Source organism: Taudactylus pleione, unplaced genomic scaffold (assembly GCF_031769625.1).
Source record: "Taudactylus pleione unplaced genomic scaffold, aTauple2 ptg001023l, whole genome shotgun sequence".
Lineage (NCBI taxonomy): Eukaryota > Metazoa > Chordata > Amphibia > Anura > Myobatrachidae > Taudactylus > Taudactylus pleione.
The window spans coordinates 350,258-378,188 of NW_028285424.1; the positions used below are offsets into that span (position 1 = coordinate 350,258).

The 27,931-nt window shown below is 48.0% G+C and overlaps 1 protein-coding gene across 3 annotated transcripts in view; it reads left to right on the top strand.

The window, feature by feature from the left end:
* The window catches only part of PDE2A (phosphodiesterase 2A), a 794,043-nt gene that overhangs the window by 59,799 nt on the left and 706,313 nt on the right, over positions 1-27,931 (top strand). The window contains exons 1-2 of one of the 3 annotated variants that reach the window (XM_088461173.1): positions 12,873-12,997; positions 13,175-13,238. In XM_088461173.1, the coding sequence (XP_088317299.1) occupies positions 12,954-12,997; positions 13,175-13,238 (108 nt within the window). In that variant the 5' untranslated portion in view covers positions 12,873-12,953. Of the gene's footprint in view, positions 1-12,872; positions 12,998-13,124; positions 13,239-27,931 lie in introns of those variants that run through there. The other 2 variants (XM_088461174.1, XM_088461172.1) reach the window with 2 other exon arrangements.

Below are 27,931 nucleotides of genomic sequence, written 5' to 3' on the forward strand. Positions count from 1 at the left end.
ACGAAACATGCGCTCGCTATTTTTTATAAACCGCCCCCTGGCCGCTCGCATCCTACGTCATCTCTGCTATTTATTAGATTAATCGAGTACATCGAAAGGCGTATGAACTGCTCGCAGTGCTTGTGGTAGGATTTCCCTACCGCAATCATGCGAGCAGTTCAGGCTAAAAGACAACCAAGTGACGTGGTCGATGACGCTGCTTTGTTAATTATGCACACCCTTAAAACGCCCGTTTTGACCGTTTGGCACGCCTGAGTTCGGATCTCCACTCCCCGTTTTCAAGCACCTTCCCCTGTTACCACCCACAAACGCCTCATTCTGTCACTCAAATTAGCAGGCATTCGCTATTTTGCGAGCACACAATTTCCGACGGCAATGACAGGTTCGCGCATGCGTATTACAACCCATACGCATGCGCAGTTGTGCGAACATCGCTCGGAACGAACGAGCGGCCGCGTACGAGCGGCTCTGAATCGGGTCCTGAGTTAGCCTAATCAAATTGGATGCAGAACTACTTCCGTTCATGATTGAGGTTATAGTTGATGAAGGTGTTGGTGGTGAAGATGGCAGGTGCTTGGATGTAGCAGAGAGAAGGGAGCTAGCTGATGCTGGACTGCTGGGTTCTTACTTTTTTAGCCAAATTTTCTGAATTTGGCAAAATCTTTGGATGGATGCGCTGTAGATGATGTAACACGTGGAGGTTCCTAGTAGGTTAAGGTCCCTACCTCTTCTTATTCTGGCATGACAATGGGTACAAATGGCTTGACAATTGTTGTCTGGATTTGGGTAGAAATAATTTCACACATAAGAAGGGCATGACAATGGGCTTTTCCTTATCATGTGCAACAACTGTTTCTACTGGTGCCTGATTTACACAAAAAACATCATTATGCACACCCTTAAAACGCCCGTTTTGACCGTTTGGCACGCCTGAGTTCGGATCTCCACTCCCCGTTTTCAAGGCGAAGGCGCGCGCACAACATTGCCCTCTCTAGCTCCGGCGCCCTGCCTGCCGCCGGAGCTATAGGGAACACTACAATCCAAAACCCGCGATAATCCAACAGCGGGATGATGATGTTTTGCCTTGTTTTGGATTCCAGGTCAGGTGGGAAAACCCGAGCCTGACTCGAATCCTACTCTGATCCCCTATGTTCGGGTGGGTTCGGTTCTCAGACTTGCTGATCTCTAGTAGAATGTAAGCTCTCACATGCAGGGTCCTCTACCGTATGTCTCAGCTCTATGCACTATCTGTCCTCCTCACGTGTCCCTATCTTGTCTTATACAGAATTGGTGCTGTACGCATTTTGGCCTTGGTGTACCCTTACATCTTATTATCCATAACTGTTATATTCATGTCTGTCATCCCTGTCTCATGCCGAATTCTTCTGTCTGCCATGAGATTTTTATTCTGACATGTACATCCATATTGTCATCTTGTATCCCTGTTACTCTCCTACCTGTAGTGTTATAGTAATGTCTTGTATCCCGTTACTCTCCTACCTGTAGTGTTATAGTAATGTCTTGTATCCCCGTTACTCTCCTACCTGTAGTGTTATAGTAATGTCTTGTATCCCCGTTACTCTCCTACCGGTGGTGTTATAGTAATGTCTTGTATCCCCGTTACTCTCCTATCTGTGGTGTTATAGTAATGTCTTGTATCCCCGTTACTCTCCTACCTGTAGTGTTATAGTAATGTCTTGTATCCCCGTTACTCTCCTACCGGTGGTGTTATAGTAATGTCTTGTATCCCCGTTACTCTCCTATCTGTGGTGTTATAGTAATGTTTTGTATCCCCGTTACTCTCCTACCTGTGGTGTCATAGTAATGTCTTGTATCCCCGTTACTCTCCTACCTGTGGTGTTATAGTAATGTCTTGTATCCCCGTTATTCTCCTACCTGTGGTGTTATAGTAATGTCTTGTATCCCCGTTACTCTCCTACCTGTGGTGTTATAGTAATGTCTTGTATCCCCGTTACTCTCCTACCTGTGGTGTTATAGTAATGTCTTGTATCCCCGTTACTCTCCTACCTGTGGTGTTATAGTAATGTCGAGTATCCCCCTTACTCTCCTACCTGTGGTGTTATAGTAATGTCTTGTATGTATCCCCATTACTCTCCTACCTGTAGTGTTATAGTAATGTCTTGTATCCCTGTTACTCTCCTACCTGTAGTGTTATAGTAATGTCTTGTATCCCCGTTACTCTCCTACCTGTGGTGTTATAGTAATGTCTTGTATCCCGTTACTCACCTACCTGTGGTGTTATAGTAATGTCTTGTATCCCCGTTACTCTCCTACCTGTGGTATTATAGTAATGTCTTGTATCCCGTTACTCTCCTACCTGTGGTGTTATAGTAATGTCTTGTATCCCCGTTACTCTCCTACCTGTGGTGTTATAGTAATGTCTTGTATCCCCGTTACTCTCCTACCTGCGGTATTATAGTAATGTCTTGTATCCCCGTTACTCTCCTACCTGTGGTGTTATAGTAATGTCTTGTATCCCCGTTACTCTCCTACCTGTGGTGTTATAGTAATGTCGTGTATCCCGTTACTCTCCTACCTGTGGTGCTATAGTAATGTCTTGTATCCCCGTTACTCTCCTACCTGTGGTGTTATAGTAATGTCTTGTATCCCGTTACTCTCTTACCTGTGGTGCTATAGTAATGTCTTGTATCCCCGTTACTCTCCTACCTGTGGTGTTATAGTAATGTATCCCCGTTACTCTCTTACCTGTGATGTTATAGTAATGTATCCCCGTTACTCTCCTTCCTGTGGTGTTATAGTAATGTCTTGTATCCCCGTTACTCTCCTACCTGTGGTGTTATAGTAATGTCTTGTATCCCCTTTACTCCCCTACCTGTGGTGTTATAGTAATGTCTTGTATCCCTGTTACTCTCCTACCTGTGGTGTTATAGTAATGTATCCCCGTTACTCTCCTACCTGTAGTGCTATAGTAATGTCTTGTATCCCCGTTACTCTCCTACCTGTGGTGTTATAGTAATGTCTTGTATCCCCGTTACTCTCCTACCTGTGGTGTTATAGTAATGTCTTGTATCCCCGTTACTCTCCTACCTGTGGTGTTATAGTAATGTCTTGTATCCCCGTTACTCTCCTACCTGTGGTGTTATAGTAATGTCTTGTATCCCCGTTACTCTCCTACCTGTGGTATTATAGTAATGTCTTGTATCCCCGTTACTCTCCTACCTGTGGTGTTATAGTAATGTCTTGTATCCCCGTTACTCTCCTACCTGTGGTATTATAGTAATGTCTTGTATCCCCGTTACTCTCCTACCTGTGGTGTTATAGTAATGTCTTGTATCCCCGTTACTCTCCTACCTGTGGTGTTATAGTAATGTCTTGTATCCCCGTTACTCTCCTACCTGTGGTGTTATAGTAATGTCTTGTATCCCCGTTTCTCTCCTACCTGTGGTGTTATAGTAATGTCTTGTATCCCCGTTACTCTCCTACCTGTGGTGTTATAGTAATGTCTTGTACTTGTGCTATGGTTAGCCATTGTATTTTGTACGTATGCAGACACGTTGTAGCACCTTAAATATAAGAGCTAACAATAATAATATCCTTCATTAGAAATATATAAATATTTATAGAAATAACTATTATTATATCTAGAGTTTTCCATTAGCAGTTGTCAGTCTGACATACCCTGCCTGTAATTCTGGCTGTACAATACACGCTATAATTGCTCTACAAACCTGGAACGTACAGTATGCCAGTACCAGGACATGTAACACATAATGAGCCTCTAGAAGCTGCTAGTGTATGCTGGGACTAGTCTCACAGCACTTTGGGGCATACTTATGTATCAATACATGCAGGATCTTTCCCCCCGAAAAACAACCAATTTTGCAGACAACCTGCAAATATTAAGGATCCCCCAGTTGTACCATGGATGGATTGCGGCAGTCCCTCCACTTCTGACTGCAAATACAGGCTCCATAGGTGTCTATGGGGGCTGGTATGCAGTCCGATTTACCAAGCTCCGGAATGCATCGCTTGGCCCTGATAAGTAATGCCATCTGCAGATGGTATTAACGTATAGTAGCTTAAGGCTACTATATTGCACATTTTAACAGATAGGGATGTCTGCCCCCGATGACCGATGGGCCGGAAAATGGAGGCACAGGTGCACTGGCTTATTGGAGCCCATCTCCCAGCAAGCGAAATAGTAAATTTGCATGAAAATATAAATTTTCATAATTAAAATTTAGGCGAAAAATATTTATCACATCTGTATTAAAAATGCGGATTGTGATAACGGTGCCCCTTGTAGCGTTGTTTGGGCCTGATATATATGGTAGGACACTGGTAGGATGGAGAGAATATGCAATAAGCCCACATGTCACGCTTTACACAGGGAACAAATACTGTGACAACACAGCTGCCAGCGCTATCAGTGTGTGAGGAATACAATCTTCTTCCATAAATGCCCTGTCTATTCAATCCCCGACTCTAAGTGCTGAGAGGTTTATGTGCTCTTTCACACAGAGTATGCATCCCTATTTTTATCGCAGCATACCTATGGTATCTTCCCCAGGAAAGTGGGAGACTCAGGGCCTGATTCAGCAAGGAACGCAGTTGCATATACGCACGCAATCAGCCGATTGTTGCGTTCTGCGCATGTGCATGCATTGTAGTGAATTCCTGTGAGGGGTGGGGCTTAATGATGCAACCTGGCAGGCCCCACCCCTAACTCCGGCCACCTGCTTCTCCCCAGGCGTCTCCCGGGAATGAGAATTTATATGTCGGCAAGCATGGGGGGGGCTGGTCGGCCGGACGCAGGCGTGCCAGTGCGTTTCAATGCTGTTGTATGGGCGTGCAGAAATTATCCACTGCGATACCATACGCAGCCTGAGGCCTCTGTAGCGTGCGCTGAAGTGATTAATTCCTGAGTAGGGTCTGACCTGCCTTAACTGTGCGTATGGGTCCGATGGTACTCGATTGTATCGATGTTTTCGCAGTCTTGCTAAACATTACGAATATGCGTGTAAGTGAAGTGGGCGTCCTTATGTAGTGGTGCAGCGGCATTGCGATCGCTATGGATTATATTCATATTAAAGCGGCTTGCGTACACTATATTGTGATCCTTGCTGAATCAGGCCCTCAGTCTATAGCTCAGATCTTTAAGCCTGTGAGTTATGTGATTCATTGTGCGAGAAGATGTCAGCCGCCAAGAGAGAAGGGAAATAATACCTGCGCTGATTATCCTGCCTGAGAATCCTAATTCCTGCACTGATTATCCAGCCTGAGACTCCTAATTCCTGCATTGATTATGCTGCCTGAGAATCCTAATTCCTGCACTGATTATGCTGCCTGAGACTCCTAATTCCTGCACTGATTATGCTGCCTGAGACTCCTAATTCCTGCACTGATTATGCTGCCTGAGAATCCTAATTCCTGCGCTGATTATGCTGCCTGAGAATCCTAATTCCTGCACTGATTATGCTGCCTGAGACTCCTAATTCCTGCACTGATTATGCTGCCTGAGAATCCTAATTCCTGCGCTGATTATGCTGCCTGAGAATCCTAATTCCTGCACTGATTATGCTGCCTGTGAATCCTTAGTGACATTGTGCTCTACAGGTCAGTGAAATTGTTCTTTTGGCTCAGCTACTTTTTTCCCTATAGTTTGGTGGCCTTATGTCCTGTGATTCAATGTCTCTGCGACATTGTCCTCTGTGGCTCAGTGACATTGTTCTTTTGACTCTGACAATTCTTTCCATGGCTTGGTGGCATTGTGCTCTGTGCATTCCTCTCCATGGCTTGGTGGCATTGTGCTCTGTGCATTCCTCTCCATGGCTTAGTGGCATTGTGCTCTGTGCATTCCTCTCCATGGCTTGGTGGCATTGTGCTCTGTGTATCAGTGGCATTCCTCTCCATGGCTTGGTGGCATTGTGCTCTGTGCATTCCTCTCCATGGCTTGGTAGCATTGTGCTCTGCAACATTTCTCTCCTTGGCTTGGTAGCATTGTGCTCTGTGGCATTCCTCTCCATGGTTTGGTAGCATTGTGCTCTGTGACATTCCTCTCCATGGCTTGGTGGCATTGTGCTCTGTGACATTCCTCTCCGTGGCTTGGTGGCATTGTGCTCTGTGACATTCCTCTCCGTGGCTTGGTGGCATTGTGCTCTGTGACATTCCTCTCCGTGGCTTGGTGGCATTGTGCTCTGTGACATTCCTCTCCATGGCTTGGTAGCATTGTGCTCTGTGTATCAGTGACATTCCTCTCCATGGCTTGGTGGCATTGTGCTCTGTGTATCAGTGACATTCTTCTCCATGGCTTGGTGGCATTGTGCTCTGTGACATTCCTCTCCGTGGCTTGGTGGCATTGTGCTCTGTGACATTCCTCTCCATGGCTTGGTAGCATTGTGCTCTGTGTATCAGTGACATTCCTCTCCATGGCTTGGTGGCATTGTGCTCTGTGTATCAGTGACATTCCACTCCATTACTTCGTGGCATTGTGCTCTGTGACTTTTTTTTTCCATGTCTTAGTAGCATTATGCTCTGTGTATCAGTGACATTTCTCCATTGCTTGGTGGCATTGTACTCTTGTGTATCAGTGACATTCCTCTCCATGGCTTGATGGCATTGTGCTCTGTGACATTCCTCTCCATGGCTTGGTGGCATTGTGCTCTGTGTATCAGTGACATTCCTCTCCATGGCTTGGTGGCATTGTGCTCTGTGTATCAGTGACATTCTTCTCCATGGCTTGATGGCATTGTGCTCTGTGACTTTTCTCTCCATGGCTTGGTGGCATTGTGCCCTGTGACATTCCTCTCCATGGCTTGGTGGCATTGTGTTGGTGACTCAGTGATATGGCACTCTGTAGCTCAGTGACATTTCTTCGCTTGATGATATTGTGTTCTTTAGCCAACCAAGTTGATCTTTTGGCTCAGTGATATTGCACCCCATGGCATGGTAACATTAACTAGGTCCTGGTCATATATCACACAGGTCAGTGCGCAGACATGGAGGACACAGTGTCTGATGTGTAAATACAATATCCAATGCAACTGTGCATGGTCATGGGTCACGTTACTGCCTTAAAAAGTAAGACAGTTATTAAAGGGAAGGGGAGGGGGGGAGTATGTGAGCCAATGATGACGCCTGTCATGAACGTGATCTTCCTGCGCTGTGGACTCGGAGGCTAGATATAGCACATACCGCACCACTTACCAAAATATCAGAAGATAAAGTAGCTTGTAGATTAGGGTGTCCCAACCAGAGACCCCTGTGCCACATGCACCAGACCCAGGACATGACGATAACTCAACATGATCTATTAGGGATGAATTTATTTTGTCTCTCTGGCGTGTAATCCTCTATGCCACACATACTAGGTGAGCCTCTTCCCACCCTCCATTCCCTTCATGCTCCCTCTCCTTCCGTTCCCCTCTCATCGGCTGAGCAGTGACACTTGGGGCACGGTGCCAGCCTCAAACAGAATATGTTTCACACCTCACCGGCTCTCCCCGTGTTTCCCATTTTAAGAGTGACATTACTAGATATGCAGTCACATTACTGGCCGCACACAGCACAAGGGAAAGGCCTATAGACATACAGGAATAACACATTGTGCAGGCACGTGACGCACGCCAGGCAGTTCAGCTGCCCAGGGTATGACATAAATCTGGCATGGAGAGAGGAGCAGGTTGGCTTCAAGTATCGGTTTAGTCATGACAATAAGGTCACTTCCAAATCACTACAGGTCAGCTTCGCTCTGGTGCATTCACCACATACACATAGTACATTTGTAAGATGAATTTAGCATCTCCTCCGTTCTGATTGACAGACTCACATTAACACAGGAGCGCTCACACATTAGCGCAGTCACCGCTACTTGCAGATGGGTTATACAAAAGTATATATAATGTTGTTTACTTAGTCACCTACATTGATTCGTTAGAATCTTATACTCCACATTTTCTACCAGCAGCTTAAATCCACATTTCTGATAAAAGACGATAATATGAAATTTATTTTCTAATGTGTAATTTTTAATCTATAGACAAAATTCTGATTTTTTTCACTGCAGGGGTCACAGTGGAGACAAAGGGCCTGATTCAGAGCTGCTCGCTGCTGGCGAGCGCTCGCTCTGAATCAGGGCATGTTTTTTTTTTATTACTCCAGGCCGCTCGCAAAGCTGTGGGTGACCACCCACAGCTTGTGCGAGCGGCCTGGAGTCCATTGCGATTATCGCGACCATTGGACTTGCGACGAGACCCTGTGGTAGGGTCTCGGCTCCCACAAGCCCAAGTGGACTTCCTGCTCTAATAGAGCAGGAGGTCCACTACTGACATCACTAGTGATGTCAGTAGGGCCGCCCACAAACGCCAGGAGTTCCAGGCTGTGCACTTGCGAGCAGCTCTGAACCAAAGTACCCTAATATCAGATGTGCAGCTGTTACACATGGGAGGAGGGGGGCTCTCTGTCCAAGGCCCATGTGTGGGTATCTCAGGTTCTCATGTGGCGGTGGGATGGGCTGGTGGTGGTGTGAATGTTGTTCGGTCATTTGGGTAGTTTGTATTTGGGTGAAGGCCACTCCCATAAGGAAAGGATGACCACGCCCCCTTGTGCGGCGTGCACTGTGGCCCCCTCATGTGGCGTACATTATGACCCCCTCATGCAGCGTACATTGTGGTCCCCTCGTGCGGCGTACATTATGGTCCTCTCATGCGGCGTACATTGTGACCCCCTCGTGCGGCGTACATTGTGGCCCTCTCGTGCGGCGTACATTGTAACCCCCTCATGCGGCGTACATTGTGGTCCCCTCATGCTGCATACATTGTGGCCCCCTCGTGCGGCGTACATTGTGGCCCCCCGTGCGGTGTACATTGTGGCCCCCTCGTGCTGCGTACATTGTGGCCCCCTCGTGCGGCGTATTGTGGCCCCCTCATGCTGTGTACATTGTGGCCCCCTCGTGCTGCGTACATTGTGACCCCCTCGTGCGGCGTACATTGTGGCTCCCTCGTGCGGCGTACAATGTGGCCCCCTCATGCGGCGTACATTGTGGCCCCCTCGTGCGGCGTACAATGTGGCCCCCTCGTGCGGTGGTCATTGTGGCCCCCTCGTGCGGCGTACATTGTGGTCCCCTCGTGCTGCGTACATTGCGGCCCCCTCGTGCGGCGTACATTGTGGTACTCAGTGCTATTTTTATATGAAAAACGTTGCTGGCACTGCTGCCTGATTCAGAGTCACACGCTACTGCCACCGCCACTGCGTACGGGATCGCAAACACAGGACGCGACGCCCCGAAACTGTCGCCTCACGTCTGAATATTTAGCCAACACTCCCCGTTACCACCCCAAATGCTCCCAGACTATCAATCACACTGGGAATAAATACTCGCCGCAAGCAACTATGGTGATGTACCTTGACGCATGCACAGACGGCCGATAATCGCTCAGCTGAGAAAACCGGCGTAGCGTGCAGCTCTGAGTCACGCCCATTGATGTCTTCTTACTTCTGGAAGTATTAATCAGAATAAACAGTGATGGGAACTGCGTAGCGCTGAGTTCCACTAGGACATTAAGACAATGGCGGCCCGTATGAGATCTCGCTAAGGGGCTGGACCAGTATACAGCATATTAATTCCCTAGGAGCTGGTGACACTTAGTGACCTGGTACAGTGTTGGCATTGTGAGCTTTACCCAAGCAGCACCTATGTCACCACCTATACTGCCATGTGCTTCGGTGCCACATTGTATCACCTGAGAAATACGTTACAGTGCTATGAATGTGCCGATTACTTGTCCTTTACATATTATAAAAGCCCACACAGGCACAGGTTACCGGAGCACACGTAGCGCCATGCGCCTCTGCACGTCACAGTACTGCTATATACAGCAGGGTTTTACAATAATTATTATTATTATCATTAGATAGAAGTTATATCTGGAGAGTAGTGATGACACTTAGCTGACATGACTCAGTGTTCTGTATCGGAATGTATGTCTGTCAGTGTAGGTACGACACACCCAATACAGGCTTTGCTTCAAAGATATCTTGTGAAACACAAAAATATACAAGTTACAATCAATGTTGCAGCCTGTCTAACGGTGACAGAGCGGCTTGATCACTTCTAATATCCCTACATTTTGCCGAATGTCGGAACATTATTCTCTATGTAATGATGTTATATCGTGTTACACAGTATGAGCAGGAATGGGAGTGAGTGGCAGCTGACAGCTGAGATATACAAGAGTGAGTGACAGCTGATATATAGGAGTGAGTGACAGCTGAGATATATAGGAGTGAGTGACAGCTGAGATATATAGGAGTGACAGCTGAGATATATAGGATTGAGTGACAGCTGAGATATATAGGCGTGTTAGATATACTAGTGTGTGACAGCTGACATATATGTGAGTGAGTGACCGCTGAGATACAGAGGAGTGACAGCTGAAATATGAGTGAGTGACAACTGAGACATATTGGAGTGACTGCAGAGAAATAGGGGAATGAGTGTCAGCTGAGATATAGAAAAGTGACAGTTAGATATATGGAAATGAGTGGCAGTTAGATATATGGAAATGAGTGGCAGTTAGATATATGGAAATGAGTGGCAGTTGAGATATATGGAAATGACAGCTCAGATATGTGGGGATGAATAACACCGAGATATATGGGAGTGTGTGACAGCTGAGACATATGATAATGACAGCTGAGATATGAGTGTGAGTGACAACTGAAAGACACAGGAGTAGCAGCTGACACACAGGAGTGTAGCCGTGGAGACATCTGGAAAGAAATATGAATGACAGCTGAGACATATGAGATATATAAGTGAAGAACATAAGAGTGTGAGTGACATCTGAGGCCTACTGCAGTGAGTGACAGTTGAGACATCTAGGAGTGTGACAACTGAGACATCTAGGTGTGTGAGGGACAGCTGATACCTACGAGTGTGAGTGGCAGCAGAGACAGCTAGGAGTGTGAGACGGACAAATGAGACAGCAGTGTGAGGGACAGATGAGACTGCTAGGAGTGTGTATAACAGATGAGACAGCTAGGAGTGTGAGGGACAGCAGACTGAGAAGAGACATACAGGAGTGTGTGGGACAGATGAGACAGCTAGGAGTTTGAGGGACAGCAGACTGGGAAGAGACACACAGGAGTGTGAGGGACAGATGAGACAGCTAGGAGTGTGTGTGACAGCAGAGACAGCTTAGGAGTGTGTGACAGATGAGACAGCTAGGAGTGTGAGTGACAGCAGAGACCGCTAGGAGTGTGTGACAGCTAGGAGTGTGTGTGTGACTGTAGAGACAGCTAGGAGTGTGTGTGACAGCTAAGAGTGTGAGGGACAGCAGAGACAGCTAGGAGTGTGTGGGACAGCTAGGAGTGTGAGGGGCAGCAGAGACAGCTAGGAGTGTGAGGGACAGCAGAGACAGCTAGGAATGTGTGGGACAGCAGAGACAGCTAGGAGTGTGTGACAGCTAGGAGTGTGTGTGACTGCAGAGACAGCTAGGAGTGTGTGTGTGACAGCTAGGAGTGTGAGGCACAGCAGAGACAGCTAGGAGTGTGTGGGACAGCAGAGACAGCTAGGAGTGTGAGGGACAGCAGAGACAGCTAGGAGTGTGTGCGACAGAAGAGACAGCTAGGAGTGTGTGTGACTGAAGAGACAGCTAGGAGTGTGTGTGAGAGCAGAGACGGCTAGGAGTGTGTGTGACAGCAGAGACGGCTAGGAGTGTGTGTGACAGCAGAGACAGCTAGGAGTGTGAGGGACAGCAGAGACAGCTAGGAGTGTGTGGGACAGCAGAGACAGCTTAGGGTGACAGCTAGGAGTGTGTGACAGCAGAGACAGCTAGGAGTGTGTGTGACTGAAGAGACAGATAGGAATGTGTGTGACAGCAGAGACAGCTAGGAGTGTGTGTGACAGCAGAGACAGCTAGGATTGTGTGTGACAGCAGAGACACACAGGAGTGTGAGTGACAGCTAGGAGTGTGTGACAGAAGAGACAGCTAGGAATGTGTGTGACAGCAGAGACAGCTAGGAGTGTGTGTGACAGCAGAGACAGCTAGGATTGTGAGTGACAGATGAGACAGCAAGGAGTGTGTGTGACAGAAGAGACAGCTAGGAGGGTGTGTGACAGCAGAGACAGCTAGGAATGTGTGTGACAGCAGAGACAGCTAGGAGTGTGTGTGACAGCAAAGACAGCTAAGAGTGTGTGTGACAGAAGAGACAGCTAGGAATGTATGTGACAGCTTGGAGTGTGTGTGACAGCAGAGACAGCTAGGAGTGTGTGTGACAGCAAAGACAGCTAAGAGTGTGTGTGACAGAAGAGACAGCTAGGAGTGTGAGTGACAGCTAGGAGTATGTGACAGAAGAGACAGCTAGGAGTGTGTGACAGCAGAGACAGGTAGGAGTGTGTGACAGCAGAGACAGCTAAGAGTGTGTGTGACAGAAGAGACAGCTAAGAGTGTGTGTGACAGAAGAGACAGCTAGGAATGTATGTGACAGCTTGGAGTGTGTGTGACAGCAGAGACAGCTAGGAGTGTGTGTGACAGAAGAGACAGCTAGGAGTGTGAGTGACAGCTAGGAGTATGTGACAGAAGAGACAGCTAGGAGTGTGTGTGACAGAAGAGACAGCTAGGAGTGTGTGACAGCAGAGACAGGTAGGAGTGTGTGACAGCAGAGACAGCTAAGAGTGTGTGTGACAGAGGAGACAGCTAAGAGTGTGTGTGACAGCAGAGACAGCTAGGAGTGTGTGTGACAGCAGAGACAGCTAGGAGTGTGTGTGACAGCAGACACACACAGGAGTGGAGCGGAGCCCTGGGCAGAGAGCTGCGGCTGCAGACCCGGCTCAGTCTCCGGCTGGCAGCAGCAGCAGCAGCAGCACAGCGCAGGCACTAGGACCCGGTGCCGCCCCCGGAGCTGCGCAGTGTCTGGCTGCAGTCGCTGGGTCCCTGCCCCGGGCCCCTCTGTCTCTGGCGGCGGCAGCAATGTGGCTCCTGCGCTCCGCTTGCCCCATTGCTCTGGGGGGCAGGTGTGTACGGTGCGGGGGGGTGGGGGGAGGGAGGGGAGGGGCAGCATGTGCCTTCCCTACGCCCGGATGCCCATCAGGAGCCGGGACTGGTGTGTGTGTACCTGGCGGGTGTGCGGAGGCTGGCAGCATGCTCCTGCTCTTCCATCACATACTTATTGCACTTATTCATTTCTTTAGACGGGGACAGCAGGTGTTCCTGAGGGCGGAGGACTCCCCGGGGCGATGCACGGAAGCTCTGCAGGTAAGGGATGCACTTACTGCTCATTCATGCGTTATCCCTACCTTCACCCGTCATCCCGACATTCACACACTGGGGAGAGTGGCAGCAGGAGGTCACTTGGATGACAGGTACCTGACACCTGGACAGGTGACTCCTCTGTGGCTGCAGCCCGGGGCTCTGTATGTGGCTGTCACTGACCTGTCCTGTACTGTGTGATGGGGCTGCTCACCTGTTCCCAGGTACAGAGGTGACAGCTCCCTGTGTGTACTACTCTCATCACTGACATGTCCTGTACTGTGTGATGGGGGCTGCTCACCTGTTCCCAGGTACAGAGGTGACAGCTCCCTGTGTGTACTACTCTCATCACTGACCTGTCCTGTACTGTGTGATGGGGCTGCTCACCTGTTCCCAGGTACAGAGGTGACAGCTCCCTGTGTGTACTACTCTCATCACTGACATGTCCTGTACTGTGTGATGGGGCTGCTCACCTGTTCCCAGGTACAGAGGTGACAGCTCCCTGTGTGTACTACTCTCATCACTGACATGTCCTGTACTGTGTGATGGGGCTGCTCACCTGTTCCCAGGTACAGAGGTGACAGCTCCCTGTGTGTACTACTCTCATCACTGACATGTCCTGTACTGTGTGATGGGGGCTGCTCACCTGTTCCCAGGTACAGAGGTGACAGCTCCCTGTGTGTACTACTCTCATCACTGACCTGTCCTGTACTGTGTGATGGGGCTGCTCACCTGTTCCCAGGTACAGAGGTGACAGCTCCCTGTGTGTACTACTCTCATCACTGACATGTCCTGTACTGTGTGATGGGGCTGCTCACCTGTTCCCAGGTACAGAGGTGACAGCTCCCTGTGTGTACTACTCTCATCACTGACATGTCCTGTACTGTGTGATGGGGGCTGCTCACCTGTTCCCAGGTACAGAGGTGACAGCTCCCTGTGTGTACTACTCTCATCACTGACCTGTCCTGTACTGTGTGATGGGGCTGCTCACCTGTTCCCAGGTACAGAGGTGACAGCTCCCTGTGTGTACTACTCTCATCACTGACATGTCCTGTACTGTGTGATGGGGCTGCTCACCTGTTCCCAGGTACAGAGGTGACAGCTCCCTGTGTGTACTACTCTCATCACTGACATGTCCTGTACTGTGTGATGGGGCTGCTCACCTGTTCCCAGGTACAGAGGTGACAGCTCCCTGTGTGTACTACTCTCATCACTGACATGTCCTGTACTGTGTGATGGGGGCTGCTCACCTGTTCCCAGGTACAGAGGTGACAGCTCCCTGTGTGTACTACTCTCATCACTGACCTGTCCTGTACTGTGTGATGGGGCTGCTCACCTGTTCCCAGGTACAGAGGTGACAGCTCCCTGTGTGTACTACTCTCATCACTGACATGTCCTGTACTGTGTGATGGGGGCTGCTCACCTGTTCCCAGGTACAGAGGTGACAGCTCCCTGTGTGTACTACTCTCATCACTGACATGTCCTGTACTGTGTGATGGGGCTGCTCACCTGTTCCCAGGTACAGAGGTGACAGCTCCCTGTGTGTACTACTCTCATCACTGACATGTCCTGTACTGTGTGATGGGGCTGCTCACCTGTTCCCAGGTACAGAGGTGACAGCTCCCTGTGTGTACTACTCTCATCACTGACATGTCCTGTACTGTGTGATGGGGCTGCTCACCTGTTCCCAGGTACAGAGGTGACAGCTCCCTGTGTGTACTACTCTCATCACTGACATGTCCTGTACTGTGTGATGGGGCTGCTCACCTGTTCCCAGGTACAGAGGTGACAGCTCCCTGTGTGTACTACTCTCATCACTGACATGTCCTGTACTGTGTGATGGGGGCTGCTCACCTGTTCCCAGGTACAGAGGTGACAGCTCCCTGTGTGTACTACTCTCATCACTGACATGTCCTGTACTGTGTGATGGGGCTGCTCACCTGTTCCCAGGTACAGAGGTGACAGCTCCCTGTGTGTACTACTCTCATCACTGACATGTCCTGTACTGTGTGATGGGGGCTGCTCACCTGTTCCCAGGTACAGAGGTGACAGCTCCCTGTGTGTACTACTCTCATCACTGACCTGTCCTGTACTGTGTGATGGGGCTGCTCACCTGTTCCCAGGTACAGAGGTGACAGCTCCCTGTGTGTACTACTCTCATCACTGACATGTCCTGTACTGTGTGATGGGGGCTGCTCACCTGTTCCCAGGTACAGAGGTGACAGCTCCCTGTGTGTACTACTCTCATCACTGACATGTCCTGTACTGTGTGATGGGGCTGCTCACCTGTTCCCAGGTACAGAGGTGACAGCTCCCTGTGTGTACTACTCTCATCACTGACATGTCCTGTACTGTGTGATGGGGCTGCTCACCTGTTCCCAGGTACAGAGGTGACAGCTCCCTGTGTGTACTACTCTCATCACTGACATGTCCTGTACTGTGAGATGGGGCTGCTCACCTGTTCCCAGGTACGGAGGTGACAGCTCCCTGTGTGTGTACTACTCTCATCACTGACATGTCCTGTACTGTGAGATGGGGCTGCTCACCTGTTCCCAGGTACTGAGGTGACAGCTCCCTGTGTGTGTACTACTCTCATCACTGACATGTCCTGTACTGTGTGATGGGGGCTGCTCACCTGTTCCCAGGTACTGAGGTGACAGCTCCCTGTGTGTGTACTACTCTCATCACTGACATGTCCTGTACTGTGTGATGGGGCTGCTCACCTGTTCCCAGGTACTGAGGTGACAGCTCCCTGTGTGTGTACTACTCTCATCACTGACATGTCCTGTACTGTGTGATGGGGCTGCTCACCTGTTCCCAGGTACAGAGGTGACAGCTCCCTGTGTGTGTACTACTCTCATCACTGACCTGTCCTGTACTGTGTGATGGGGCTGCTCACCTGTTCCCAGGTACAGAGGTGACAGCTCCCTGTGTGTACTACTCTCATCACTGACCTGTCCTGTACTGTGTGATGGGGCTGCTCACCTGTTCCCAGGTACTGAGGTGACAGCTCCCTGTGTGTGTACTACTCTCATCACTGACATATCCTGTACTGTGTGATGGGGCTGCTCACCTGTTCCCAGGTACAGAGGTGACAGCTCCCTGTGTGTGTACTACTCTCATCACTGACCTGTCCTGTACTGTGTGATGGGGCTGCTCACCTGTTCCCAGGTACAGAGGTGACAGCTCCCTGTGTGTGTACTACTCTCATCACTGACATGTCCTGTACTGTGAGATGGGGGCTGCTCACCTGTTCCCAGGTACAGAGGTGACAGCTCCCTGTGTGTACTACTCTCATCACTGACATGTCCTGTACTGTGAGATGGGGGCTGCTCACCTGTTCCCAGGTACAGAGGTGACAGCTCCCTGTGTGTGTACTACTTTCATCACTAACATGTCCTGTACTGTGTGATGGGGCTGCTCACCTGTTCCCAGGTACAGAGGTGACAGCTCCCTGTGTGTACTACTCTCATCACTGACTTGTCCTGTACTGTGTGAAGGGGCTGCTCACCTGTTCCCAGGTACAGAGGTGACAGCTCCCTGTGTGTACTACTCTCATCACTGACATGTCCTGTACTGTGTGAAGGGGCTGCTCACCTGTTCCCAGGTACAGAGGTGACAGCTCCCTGTGTGTACTACTCTCATCACTGACCTGTCCTGTACTGTGTGATGGGGCTGCTCACCTGTTCCCAGGTACTGAGGTGACAGCTCCCTGTGTGTGTACTACTCTCATCACTGACATGTCCTGTACTGTGAGATGGGGGCTGCTCACCTGTTCCCAGGTACAGAGGTGACAGCTCCCTGTGTGTACTACTCTCATCACTGACATGTCCTGTACTGTGAGATGGGGGCTGCTCACCTGTTCCCAGGTACAGAGGTGACAGCTCCCTGTGTGTGTACTACTTTCATCACTGACATGTCCTGTACTGTGTGATGGGGCTGCTCACCTGTTCCCAGGTACAGAGGTGACAGCTCCCTGTGTGTGTACTACTCTCATCACTGACATATCCTGTACTGTGTGATGGGGCTGCTCACCTGTTCCCAGGTACAGAGGTGACAGCTCCCTGTGTGTGTACTACTCTCATCACTGACCTGTCCTGTACTGTGTGATGGGGCTGCTCACCTGTTCCCAGGTACAGAGGTGACAGCTCCCTGTGTGTGTACTACTCTCATCACTGACATGTCCTGTACTGTGAGATGGGGGCTGCTCACCTGTTCCCAGGTACAGAGGTGACAGCTCCCTGTGTGTACTACTCTCATCACTGACATGTCCTGTACTGTGAGATGGGGGCTGCTCACCTGTTCCCAGGTACAGAGGTGACAGCTCCCTGTGTGTGTACTACTTTCATCACTGACATGTCCTGTACTGTGTGATGGGGCTGCTCACCTGTTCCCAGGTACAGAGGTGACAGCTCCCTGTGTGTACTACTCTCATCACTGACATGTCCTGTACTGTGTGATGGGGCTGCTCACCTGTTCCCAGGTACTGAGGTGACAGCTCCCTGTGTGTACTACTCTCATCACTGACATGTCCTGTACTGTGTGATGGGGGCTGCTCACCTGTTCCCAGGTACAGAGGTGACAGCTCCCTGTGTGTACTACTCTCATCACTGACATGTCCTGTACTGTGAGATGGGGCTGCTCACCTGTTCCCAGGTACAGAGGTGATAGCTCCCTGTGTGTGTACTACTCTCATCACTGACATGTCCTGTACTGTGTGATGGGGCTGCTCACCTGTTCCCAGGTACAGAGGTGACAGCTCCCTGTGTGTGTACTACTTTCATCACTGACATGTCCTGTACTGTGTGATGGGGCTGCTCACCTGTTCCCAGGTACAGAGGTGACAGCTCCCTGTGTGTACTACTCTCATCACTGACTTGTCCTGTACTGTGTGAAGGGGCTGCTCACCTGTTCCCAGGTACAGAGGTGACAGCTCCCTGTGTGTACTACTCTCATCACTGACATGTCCTGTACTGTGTGATGGGGCTGCTCACCTGTTCCCAGGTACTGAGGTGACAGCTCCCTGTGTGTACTACTCTCATCACTGACATGTCCTGTACTGTGTGATGGGGGCTGCTCACCTGTTCCCAGGTACAGAGGTGACAGCTCCCTGTGTGTACTACTCTCATCACTGACATGTCCTGTACTGTGAGATGGGGCTGCTCACCTGTTCCCAGGTACAGAGGTGATAGCTCCCTGTGTGTACTACTCTCATCACTGACCTGTCCTGTACTGTGTGAAGGGGCTGCTCACCTGTTCCCAGGTACAGAGGTGACAGCTCCCTGTGTGTACTACTCTCATCACTGACATGTCCTGTACTGTGTGATGGGGCTGCTCACCTGTTCCCAGGTACAGAGGTGACAGCTCCCTGTGTGTACTACTCTCATCACTGACTTGTCCTGTACTGAAAGCTTCCCCTGTTACTTTACTGTATGAGGGGAGCTTCTCACCTGTTTCCAAATGTATGTTGTAACATTGTTTTGTAATTCAGTGCAATTAAGTGTTACTGGAAAACTTTTAAATGTTATGCAGTGTGTGTGTATATGTATATATATATATATATATATATATATATATATATGTGTATATGCTGCATGTAATCCCATAGGTCCGGCACTCCCATTCAAATTTGCAAATTGACCTGGTGCCCCCAAAGGTGCGGCACCCAGATACAGGAGTATACAAAGTCCAGGCAGTGGTTTGGTTATCAATGTCTCAGTACTTTATCCTGAAGACAGTAGATAAATACTGAACCGGTGATGACCAAACCACTGCGTGGACTTTGTATCGGAGTGCCGCACCTTTGGGCTATATATATATATATTTGCAGTACAGTATGTGTGAACTAAGCCCACGGGTTTGTTTTTAGGATATATACTGTATATATATACTATACGTTTGTAAAAGTGCTGTGCAGCTTGCTGGTCAGATATACGTATTGCTGATATTTATAATGTGTTTGTTAGGACCGTCGGTTATATAGTAATATGGTGCATTGCTATATCATTGTGTAGGTTTTTTTTCAGCACTGTTTGAAATTGAGATTAGAGAGAAATATCAGGGTAGATTACACTGGACACCTGTATGGATAGAGCAGAGGGTCTGTGCTGCGTAATACTGTGTGCGTAATACTGTGTGCGTAATACTGTGTGCGTAATACTGTGTGCGTAATACTGTGCTGCGTAATACTGTGCGCGTAATACTGTGCTGCGTAATACTGTGTGCGTAATACTGTGCTGCGTAATACTGTGCTGCGTAATACTGTGTGCGTAATACTGTGTGCGTAATACTGTGTGCGTAATACTGTGCTGTGTAATACTGTGTGCGTAATACTGTGTGCGTAATACTGTGCTGTGTAATGCTGTGCTGTGTAATACTGTGTGCGTAATACTGTGTGCGTAATACTGTGCTGCGTAATACTGTGTGCGTAATACTGTGTGCGTAATACTGTGTGCGTAATACTGTGTGCGTAATACTGTGTGCGTAATACTGTGCTGTGTAATACTGTGTGCGTAATACTGTGTGCGTAATACTGTGCTGTGTAATGCTGTGCTGCGTAATACTGTGTGCGTAATACTGTGTGCGTAATACTGTGCTGTGTAATACTGTGCTGTGTAATACTGTGTGCGTAATACTGTGTGCGTAATACTGTGCTGTGTAATGCTGTGCTGCGTAATACTGTGTGCGTAATACTGTGCTGTGTACTGTGCTGTGTAATGCTGTGTGCGTAATACTGTGTGCGTAATACTGTGTGCGTAATACTGTGCTGCGTAATACTGTGCTGCGTAATACTGTGCTGCGTAATACTCTGCTGCGTAATACTGTGCTGCGTAATACTGTGCTGCGTAATACTGTGCTGCGTAATACTGTGCTGCGTAATACTGTGCTGCGTAATATTGTGCTGCGTAATACTGTGTGCGTAATACTGTGCTGCGTAATACTGTGCTGCGTAATACTGTGCTGCGTAATACTGTGCTGCGTAATACTGTGCTGCGTAATACTGTGCTGCGTAATACTGTGCTGCATAATACTCTGCTGCGTAATACTCTGCTGCGTAATACTCTGCTGCGTAATACTGTGCTGCGTAATACTGTGCTGCGTAATACTGTGCTGTGTAATACTGTGCTGTGTAGCTTGTTGCTCATTGGTTGGAGAAGTGTAATGTTCTGGTTTTGTGTAGAAGTGTCCGTTTATCACTAATGGCTCCCTGTGTCTGTCACTGGATACATGGGACATTTCACACAGAAGAGTAAATACAGCTATTTCTATGCATTGTTGGGACCTTAGCACAGCAGGACGGTCCCCGTCACCAGCACGAGGTGCACACCCACAAGACATCCCAGCAGTACAAGGCCGTAGAAAGTGCCAATGTTCCGTTCAATGGGCATCTGCATTGTCCCAGGACATTGTACTACAGGCCCTTCCCTGTAGTACCTATTGTATGGTCCACTGCCTTGCCCAGGAGACGGTTCTCTTTAGTTACAGCACCTCGGATCCCTGGTTGAGCGATTGGCCTGTTCCCGCATTCAGTATTCAGCAGAAATTAGGTGAATTTAGCACCTGCATAGAGCATTTTACAGAGGCGCAAAGTTCTGCTTTACATTCACTTGTTACAGAATGTATAGCACATGAGCATAGCTGGGGCGCACTGTGTTATACAGTCGGATAGCATCGGCAGCGCTGACTCTCAGGCACCACCTGTCAGATGTGCAGAGTATTGTGGCCAATGGTGGAATCAGGCAAATAACTTGCAATTGTAAGTATCATTTTAATAATGTTGCAATGAGGTGTTCCCTTCACACATTACTTCTGACTTTGAGTCCAAGGGGTCAATCCAATTAGGTGCCAGTTGGGTTCTGCAAGCTGTTCTCACAGCAAACTTGCACTGCAATCCAATTCCAAACTCGCATTTCTTTTTCAGAGGAACGACACATTTTTTTGTGCGCACCCCCCTGAGCGGGTGAAAAGGTGGGAAATCTTTACTTTAAGGTAAAAATGACGGGACACAGTGGAGAACCTCTGGTAACCCCCCCAATGAATAATCATGCACTTGGAGGGGTTTAAACAGCATAATTTGGCCAATAAATGTCAGCTGGCAGCAGAATTTCTCTAATAAGCTCAATAATGGGTTAATGGATGTGGGGACAGGTATGTGGAGGTGTAAGTGATGTAGGACAGGTATGTGAAGGTGCAAATGATGCGGGACAGGTATGTGGAGGTGTAAATGATGTGGGACAGATATGTGGAGGTGTAAATGATGTGGGACAGGTATGTGGAGGTGTAAATTATATGGGACAGGTATGTGGAGGTGTAAATTATATGGGACAGGTATGTGTGAGGTGTAAATGATATGGGACAGGTATGAGGAGGTGTAAATGATGTGGGACAGGTATGTGGAGGTGTAAATGATGTGTGACAGGTATGTGGAGGTGTAAATGATGTAGGACAGGCATGTGGAGGTGTAAATTATATGGGACAGGTATGTGGAGGTGTAAATAATGCGGGACAGGTATGTGGAGGTGTAAATTATATGGGACAGGTATGTGGAGGTGTAAATAATGTGGGACAGGTATGTGGAGGTGTAAATGATGTGTGACAGGTATGTGGAGGTGTAAATGATGTAGGACAGGCATGTGGAGGTGTAAATTATATGGGACAGGTATGTGGAGGTGTAAATAATGCGGGACAGGTATGTGGAGGTGTAAATTATATGGGACAGGTATGTGGAGGTGTAAATAATGTGGGACAGGTATGTGGAGGTGTAAATTATATGGGACAGGTATGTGGAGGTGTAAATTATATGGGACAGGTATGTGGAGGTGTAAATTATATGGAACAGGTATGTGATATGGGACAGGTATGTGGAGGTGTAAATTATACGGGACAGGTATGTGGAGGTGTAAATGATGTGGGACAGGTATGTGGAGGTGTAAATGAAGCAGGGACAGGTATGTGGAGGTGTAAATAATGTGGGACAGGTATGTGGAGGTGTAAATGATGTAGGACAGGCATGTGAAGGTGAAAATTATATGGGACAGGTATGTGGAGGTTTTAAATTAAATGGGACAGGTATGTGGAGGTGTAAATTATGTGGGACAGGTATGTGATATGGGACAGGTATGTGGAGGTGTAAATTATATGGGACAGGTATGTGGAGGTGTAAATGATGTGGGACAGGTATGTGGAGGTGTAAATGAAGCAGGGACAGGTATGTGGAGGTGTAAATGATGCAGGGACAGGTATGTGGAGGTGTAAATGATGTGGGACAGGTTTGTGGAGGTGTAAATGATGTGGGACAGGTATGTGAAGGTGTAAATGATGTGGGGACAGGTATGTGGAGGTGTAAATGATGGGGGACAGGTATGTGGAGGTGTAAATTATGTGGGACAGGTATGTGGAGGTGTAAATGATGGGGGACAGGTATGTGGAGGTGTAAATGATGCAGGACAGGTATGTAGAGGTGTAATTGATGCAGGAGATGTATGTAGAGGTATAAATGATGCAGGGCAGGCACGTAGAGGTGTAAATGATTTAGGACAGGTATGTGGAGGTGTAAAGTATGTGGGACAGGTATGTGGAGGTGTAAATTATGTGGGACAGGTATGTAGAGGTGTAAAGTATGTAGGACAGGTATGTGGAGGTGTAAATGATGCGGGACAGGTATATGGAGGTGTAAAGTATGTAGGACAGGTATATGGAGGTGTAAAGTATGTAGGACAGGTATGTGGAGGTGTAAATAATATAGGACAGGTATGTGGAGGTGTGAATGATGTGGGACAGGTATGATGAGGTGTAAATTATGTGGGACATGTATGTGGAGGTGTAAATGATGCGGAACAGGTATGTGGAGGTGTGAAAGATGTGGGACAGGTATGTGGAGGTGTAGATGATGTGGGACAGGTATGTGGAGGTGTAAATGATGGGGGACAGGTATGTGGAGGTGTAAATGATGCAGAACAGGTATGTAGAGGTGTAATTGATGCAGGACATGTATGTAGAGGTATAAATGATGCAGGGCAGGCACGTAGAGGTGTAAATGATTTAGGACAGGTATGTGGAGGTGTAAAGGATGTGGGACAGGTATGTGGAGGTGTAAATTATGTGGGACAGGTATGTAGAGGTGTAAAGTATGTAGGACAGGTATGTGGAGGTGTAAATGATGCGGGACAGGTATTGGAGGTGTAAAGTATGTAGGACAGGTATATGGAGGTGTAAAGTATGTAGGACAGGTATGTGGAGGTGTAAATGATGTGGGACAGGTATGATGAGGTGTAAATTATGTGGGACAGGTATGTGTGAGGTGTAAATTATGTGGGACAGGTATATGGAGGTGTAAATGATGTGGGACAGGTATGTGAAGGTGTAAAAGATGCAGAGCAGGTATGTAGAGGTGTAATTGATATGGTACAGGTATGTGGAGGTGTAAAGTATGTGGGACAGGTATGTGGAGGTGTTAATGATGTGGGACATGTATGTGGATGTGTAAATGATGTGGGACAGGTATGTGGAGGTGTAAATGATGTGGGACAGGTATGTGGAGGTGTAAATGATGCGGAACAGGTACATAGAGGTGTTGTATTGATGGAAGAGGGGATTTTAGAACATGCAGATGAGAGGTAAAAGTGTTTATTCCAACTTTTTACAAAGTTGTATGAAAACACTGGCCAACTACTGTCCCACAAAATGCTTGAAAGACTTTAATTTGCTGAAAAACACTTGCTGGCTCTCATTTTTCAACCATTAATAAAAAGTAAAAAAAAAACAGCCATTTGATACCATTTAAAAAACCTCCAGTACTTTCCCACTAGCCATTAACAGCCTTCTACATGGTCCTGCTATGTCAGTTGTTACGAAGAGCCTTCTATATAGTCCTGCTATCAGTTGTCACGAAGAACCTTCTATATGGTCCTGCTATCTCAGTTGTCACTGACAGCCTTCTATATGGTCCTGTTATCTCAATTGTCACTAACAGCCTTCTATATGGTCCTGTTATCTCAGTTGTCACTAACAGACTTATATATGGTCCTGCTATCTCAGTTGTCACTAACAGCATTCTATATGGTCCTGCTATCTCAGTTGTCACTAACAGCCTTCTATATGGTCCTGCTATCTCAGTGTCACTGGCAGCCTTCTATATGGTCCTGCTATCTCAGTTGTCACTAACAGCCTTCTATATGTCCTGCTATCTCAGTTGTCACTAACAGCCTTCTATATGGTCCTGTTATTTCAGTTGTCACTAACAACCTTCTATATGGTCCTGCTATCTCAGTTGTCACTAACAGCTTTCTATATGGTCCTGTTATTTCAGTTGTCACTAACAACCTTCTATATGGTCCTGCTATCTCAGTTGTCACTAACAGCTTTCTATATGGTCCTGTTATTTCAGTTGTCACTAACAACCTTCTATATGGTCCTGCTATCTCAGTGTCATTACCAGCCTGCTACATGGTCCTGCTATCTCAGTTGTCACTAACAGTGATAACTGAGGTAGCAGGACCATATAGAAGACTGTTAGTGACAACTGAGATAGCAGGACCATGTAGCAGGCTGGTAATGACACTGAGATAGCAGGACCATATAGAAGGTTGTTAGTGACAACTGAAATAACAGGACCATATAGAAAGCTGTTAGTGACAACTGAGATAGCAGGACCATATAGAAGGTTGTTAGTGACAACTGAAATAACAGGACCATATAGAAGGCTGTTAGTGACAACTGAGATAGCAGGACCATATAGAAGGCTGTTAGTGACAACTGAGGTAGCAGGACCATATAGAAGACTGTTAGTGACAACTGAGATAGCAAGACCATATAGAAGACTGTTAGTGATAACTGAGGTAGCAGGACCATATAGAAGACTAACAGTCTTCTATATGGTCTTGCTATCTCAGTTGTCACTAACAGTCTTCTATATGGTCCTGCTACCTCAGTTGTCACTAACGGCCTTCTATATGGTCCTGCTACTTCAGTTGTTATTTTTTTGGGGTCCAGGTAGAAACGTCATGCACCCTCTGCTCGGCTCACGCAAATTGGCATTTTTAATTGGATCTAAAATTTCTTTGGTGCGCACATTCACATGATGTAATAAAACAAACTTGCACCTAATTGGATTGAGACTAACCTATGATGCTAATGGGGCCCTTTAGTTATGTTGGAGACTGAACTATTCCAGGGTCCTCAGAGCTGTTATATTTTTTATACCATTGTGAGGGAGAGGGCATGTGTGTGTGTGGCACCCATAGTCAGGGAGTGGGCATGTGTGTGTGGCACCCATTGTGAGGGAGAGGGCATGTGTGTGTATGTGACACCCATTGTGAGGGAGAGGGCATGTGTGTGTGTGTGTGGCACCCATTGTGAGGGAGAGGGCATGTGTGTGTGTGTGGCACCCATTGTGAGGGAGAGGGCATGTGTGTGTGACACCCATTGTGAGGGAGAGGGCATGTGTGTGTATGTGACACCCATTGTGAGGGAGAGGGCATGTGTGTGTGTGACACCCATTGTGAGGGAGAGGGCATGTGTGTGTGTGACACCCATTGTGAGGGAGAGGGCATGTGTGTGTGTGACACCCATTGTGAGGGAGAGGGCATGTGTGTGTGTGGCACCCATTGTGAGGGAGAGGGCATGTGTGTGTGTGACACCCATTGTGAGGGAGAGGGCATGCGTGTGTGTGACACCCATTGTGAGGGAGAGGGCATGTGTGTGTGTGACACCCATTGTGAGGGAGAGTGCATGTGTGTGTGTGACACCCATTGTGAGGGAGAGGGCATGTGTGTGTGTGACACCCATTGTGAGGGAGAGGGCATGTGTGTGTGTGACACCCATTGTGAGGGAGAGGGCATGTGTGTGTGTGACACCCATTGTGAGGGAGAGTGCGTGAGTTACCTCTTGTGTGGCAGATGGGGGTGTAAGCCACCTGTAGTTAGGTATAGGGTTTGTGAGGCACATGTTGTGAGGTAAATGGTATGAGGCACCAGGTATCAGTTATAGGCACCAGTAATTAGGCTTAGAGTGTGTGAGGCATCAATAGTTATTTACAGGGAATGTGAGTCATCTGTAGTTATTTATAGGGTGTGTGGGGCACACGTTATGGGTTTAGCCTGTGTGGGACACAAATGAGGTATAGGGTGTGTGAGGCACACTTTGTGAGGTATAGGGTGTGTGAGGCACATGTTATAAGGTATAGGGTGTGTGATACACAAGGTACAGGGTGTGTGAGGCACACATTATGAAGTATACGGTGTGTGAGGCACATGTTATAAGGTATAGGGTGTGTGATACACAGGTGAGGTACATGGTGTGTGAGGCACACATTATGAGGTATAGGGTGTGTGAGACATGTGAGGTGTAGGGTGTGTGTCACACCTGTCGGCAGGCACGGGGAGAATGTTAGTGAGTAGAATGACATGTGGGCTGTGTGACAATGACAGCTTTCCCTGACTGGATGGGCAGATAATTCAGAGCTCTGGGGTTGGAATCCTGTTGTTCTGCAGTCTCCACAATAACTGCTGGTTGCTACATTTATATCTAATTCTATCTCCAAACAGCTATGGAAAGACAGCTGCTGGTTCTCCAATGTGGGTCGCCCTCCCAGTGCTCACTGGATGTCTCTCTGTACATTGCAGACACTCAGTGCTCTCTGGATGTCTCTCTGTACATTGCAGACACTCTCTCAGTGCTCACTGGATGTCTCTCTGTACATTGCAGACACTCTCTCAGTGCTCACTGGATATCTTTGTACATTGCAGACACTCCCAGTGCTCACTGGATGTCTCTCTGTACATTGCAGACACTCTCTCAGTGCTCACTGGATGTCTCTCTGTACATTGCAGACACTCAGTGCTCACTGGATGTCTCTCTGTACATTGCAGACACTTTCTCAGTGCTCACTGGATGTCTCTCTGTACATTGCAGACACTTTCTCAGTGCTCACTGGATGTCTCTCTGTACATTGCAGACACTCTCTCAGTGCTCACTGGATGTCTCTCTGTACATTGCAGACACTCAGTGCTCACTGGATGTCTCTCTGTACATTGCAGACACTTTCTCAGTGCTCACTGGATGTCTCTCTGTACATTGCAGACACTCTCTCAGTGCTCACTGGATGTCACATCTGTATCTTTAGTGTCCAACACACATATTGTTTCTGTTCAGACTGAAACATGACGTGTGCCCCTATGCCCTCTGCATTTTTAGTCACCTCTGACACTTGCTCCCCCTGACGGAGGGAAGGGGTGGGCAGAACCGCACACAGATATGCCTGTCAGTAGCTACAGATCTATGATGGTTGCCAGCACTACCCGCTTCTGTGTCACTGATAGTACCTATATTATGTGATATACCCGCTTCTGTGTCTCTGATAGTACCTGTATTATGTGATATACCCGCTTCTGTGTCACTGATAGTACCTATATTATGTGATATACCCGCTTCTGTGTCACTGATAGTACCTATATTATGTGATATACCCGCTTCTGTGTCACTGATAGTACCTATATTATGTGATATACCCACTTCTGTGTCACTGATAGTACCTGTATTATGTGATATACCCGCTTCTGTGTCACTGATAGTACCTGTATTATGTGATATACCCACTTCTGTGTCACTGATTGTACCTATATTATGTGATATACCCGCTTCTGTGTCACTGATAGTACCTGTATTATGTGATATACCCACTTCTGTGTCACTGATAGTAC